General features: G+C 37.5%; 1 protein-coding gene across 4 annotated transcripts in view; it reads right to left on the bottom strand.

Moving 5' to 3' along the window:
• LOC106518097 (growth factor receptor-bound protein 10) overlaps nt 1-3,203 on the bottom strand; it is a 69,902-nt gene that overhangs the window by 39,126 nt on the left and 27,573 nt on the right. For all 4 annotated transcript variants that reach the window (XM_014009200.1, XM_014009199.1, XM_014009198.1 and 1 more), the window contains 2 exons: nt 2,481-2,724; nt 298-421 (listed from right to left, as the gene is read on the bottom strand). In XM_014009200.1, the coding sequence (XP_013864654.1) occupies nt 298-421; nt 2,481-2,724 (368 nt within the window). The remainder of the gene's footprint in view (nt 1-297; nt 422-2,480; nt 2,725-3,203) is intronic.

The following is a 3,203-nucleotide window of genomic DNA, read 5'->3' as shown; positions in this document are numbered from 1 at the left end:
TGTGTGTGTGTGTGTGTGTGTGTGTGTGTGTGTGTGTGTGTGTGTGTGTGTGTGTGTGTGTGTGTTTAGCATTCCTCAACTTTCCCAGTCTTTTGTTGCCCCTGTCCCAGCTTTTTGGAACCTGGCATCAACATCAAAATGAGTAATTATCTGTTTAAACATTAAATATCTTCTCTTTGTAGTGTTTTCAAAAGAATAAAGGTTGAAAAAGATATGCAAATCATCATATTCTGTCCCGACTTCATTGTAATCGGGGTTGTATTATTTTAATCGATGTGTGGTGCTGGGTGTACTTGCATGGCTGTCGGAGGTCTGGAGGGGGCTGAGAACAGGAGACCCTGCTGGGCTGCAGAGCTCTGGGAATGGGTTGGGGATGGCCGGCAGAGAGGCTGGACGCAGCTGTTGCTCTTCCTTTAAGCACCTGCAGAGGGAGACAGATACACAATGTTACGGCCTCAGAGTGTACACTACTCTGAGTGTTTCAGCACAGAACACAAGACTGATCTTTTTGAACTAAAACCACAGCTTTAATACTGACTGACCATTGGCCAGAGGGGGAAAAAAACAAGTTGCTCTAAAACTTGACTGAATGTGAAAATAAAAGCTGACAAATCACATCATAATAAATAAAAAGGTAAATATAATGACTGGTGATTTTATTATTGCACTAAATAAAAGAGGCTGCAGATGTAAATATACAAAAGTTCAAATAATGAGGTTTGCATGCTGTTTTAGACTTGTCATTGTGACAAATTATTTTAATACTGAAACAAAACAGTTCTAGAATTTTTAAACACAAGTGTGAAAAAGTAGTTGAACACGTTTGTATGCAAAGATAATTTCTCTAAAGGAAAAAAACTAAGAAAACAGAAAACATTACAAACATAAAAGAACATTTTGTTTGTTACTCTTTTCATCCCCCAATTACACCAATCCCACAGTGAAGCACGGTGGAGGCAGCATTATGCTGTGGAGTGGTTTTCTGTTTACTTGTGAAAGTTTGGGAGTTGATAAATGGCAACAAATACAGCAAAACAATAGTCTGCTTTTGTCTCTCAGTGATTTAGGACTTAGGAGAAAGTAGTTATTAGCATGACAATGACTATTAAACACCATTAAACGATTTATTTGAAAACATTTAAAAATGTTTTAATCAGGGGCAGTTCCAGGTGTGGGGCCACAGGGACACTGTCCCCAGCTGAAATCTGATTGGCCCTTTGAAGTATCACTGTCCTGTCACTCATCTAATCATTTACATTTACATTAATACATCTGTACATTTTATTATTTTTAGTCTTTATTTGATATTTAATTTACTGTATTTTATCCACGACACTCACCAAACTTGTGCAATTTACCAAACATCATCTCTCGTTACATGCTGCACACATTTTCTTAATATTTCTATTATTTTTATTGTACATTGCTTATGTGTACATAAGTGTGCTTATTTTGTAATCCTGGGTGTTTATATTTATTTTATTCTAGTGTGCTTATTTCTTTCTTTCACATTTCTCTGATCTGAACGGTTGTAGCTGTTGCACCTGTAATTTCCCTCGGGTATCAATAAAAAGTATTCAGATTCTGATCTGTCTTTAGCCCAAACTGCAGTTCCAAATTCAAACACTAGAGGTGCCAATGAGTCAAATAAAAAGCATGAATTAAACTCTTAAGAAGATTTGAACAATCCTGCAGAAAGTCTTTCAACTGACAACTGATGGCTGATTTTTCTCACATGCTGTGTGTTTGAGAGTATTTTATCTATGTTCAGTAAAAAATGCATGTAAAATTGGTGAGGAAAATTTACTGTGCAAGCATATCTTATGACCTTACAAGTGTTTGAACATGTGTGAGCAGTTAAAATGTATACACCTTACCAAAACCAGGGATTTGTGTGCAAAGATGTTGAACAAATACTTGGCCCATTTATGGATTTCATGACCCTTGATAGTCTCTTACTCGGAAAAAATCCTAAATCTGCCACTGGTTTTATTAACACTGCCAAAACATAAACCTCAATCCAGTTTAGAGTTAGCATTTTAAAAGAAATCAGGACAGTTTAAACTTGTAGAATGGGTAAAAATCAAGTAAATAAATTTAAAAGTAGCAACAACAAAGAGCATAAATACAGATGCACAATAAGGTTTTCAGGTTTTTAGCCTTTTTAAATTATTTTTACAATGAACATAATTACCTTCAGGCCACTGAAAAACATCTGATCTCAGTGAGATTTGTCCATTTAAATAAAGGTTGAATAAAAATAAAAGCATCTTTTAGCACGCAGTGAGTATTTCTGTTAAAGGTGAGCAATCTTATCTGATGGTGAGGAAAAGGCAGAAGAGAAGGAAGGGCTGCAAATGATTCAAAACATTTCTGAATCACAAATTAGTATAAAAAAATAAAATTTTAGTCATAATTGCTGTAACTCTGAGCCGTTTTCACCCTGAATATAAAGCAGTTGGAGACAGGTTATCGTTTACCTGACAGCCTGGATGTGCATCGGCTGGGACTGCTTCAGCCTGGAGGGGGAAGAAAGGGGCGGGGCCGGGGTGTGGCGGCGGTGAACCTGGCTCTGACCCAGGTACGCAGGATGTCCGTGATGGTGGTGTGGAGCATGCACGTGGCCGTTGTTTAGGAGGAGCGCGGTGTCTTCCTGCGTGGACTGAAGGCTCTCCACAGACGAGTTCATGTCGTTCACCAGCTGCTCCAGGTCCACGTCATCGTCTGAGGAAGCAGAGGAAAAGATGGAGGATGAGGTGACAGTAAACACCTTCACCATGACTTATCTTTAAAATACATTTTTACACCTAGCTTTAAATCACAGTAAATGAATGAAAAAGACTGCACAGGAACATTTTATCAGGTTTTTTTTGCATTGGTTTAAAAAAAACAAAATTCAAGTCCATTTAAAGCAATTTTATACAGAATTATGCAGATCTGAGGCAACCATCATTTCTAATGATGCAATCAGAGGTGAAGAGGTAACACTATCTGACCAGAGAATTCTTCAGGGGCTGCAAAAAAATAAAAAATAAAAAATTAGTATTAGTATTTTCTCAGTCAAAAGTAGCTTTTTGTCAGAACGTCCAAACAATGGGCCTCATGCAAGAACTGTTCGTACGCACAGATTTGTTCTTACTGTAAATTGTGCGTACGAGTGATTTAGGAGAATTTGTGGCATTCACCAATGTTTTCGTATTCTA

Source organism: Austrofundulus limnaeus, unplaced genomic scaffold (assembly GCF_001266775.1).
Source record: "Austrofundulus limnaeus strain Quisiro unplaced genomic scaffold, Austrofundulus_limnaeus-1.0 Scaffold56, whole genome shotgun sequence".
In the NCBI taxonomy this organism is placed as follows: Eukaryota; Metazoa; Chordata; class Actinopteri; order Cyprinodontiformes; family Rivulidae; genus Austrofundulus; species Austrofundulus limnaeus.
This window is presented reverse-complemented; position numbering and strand designations above follow the sequence as displayed.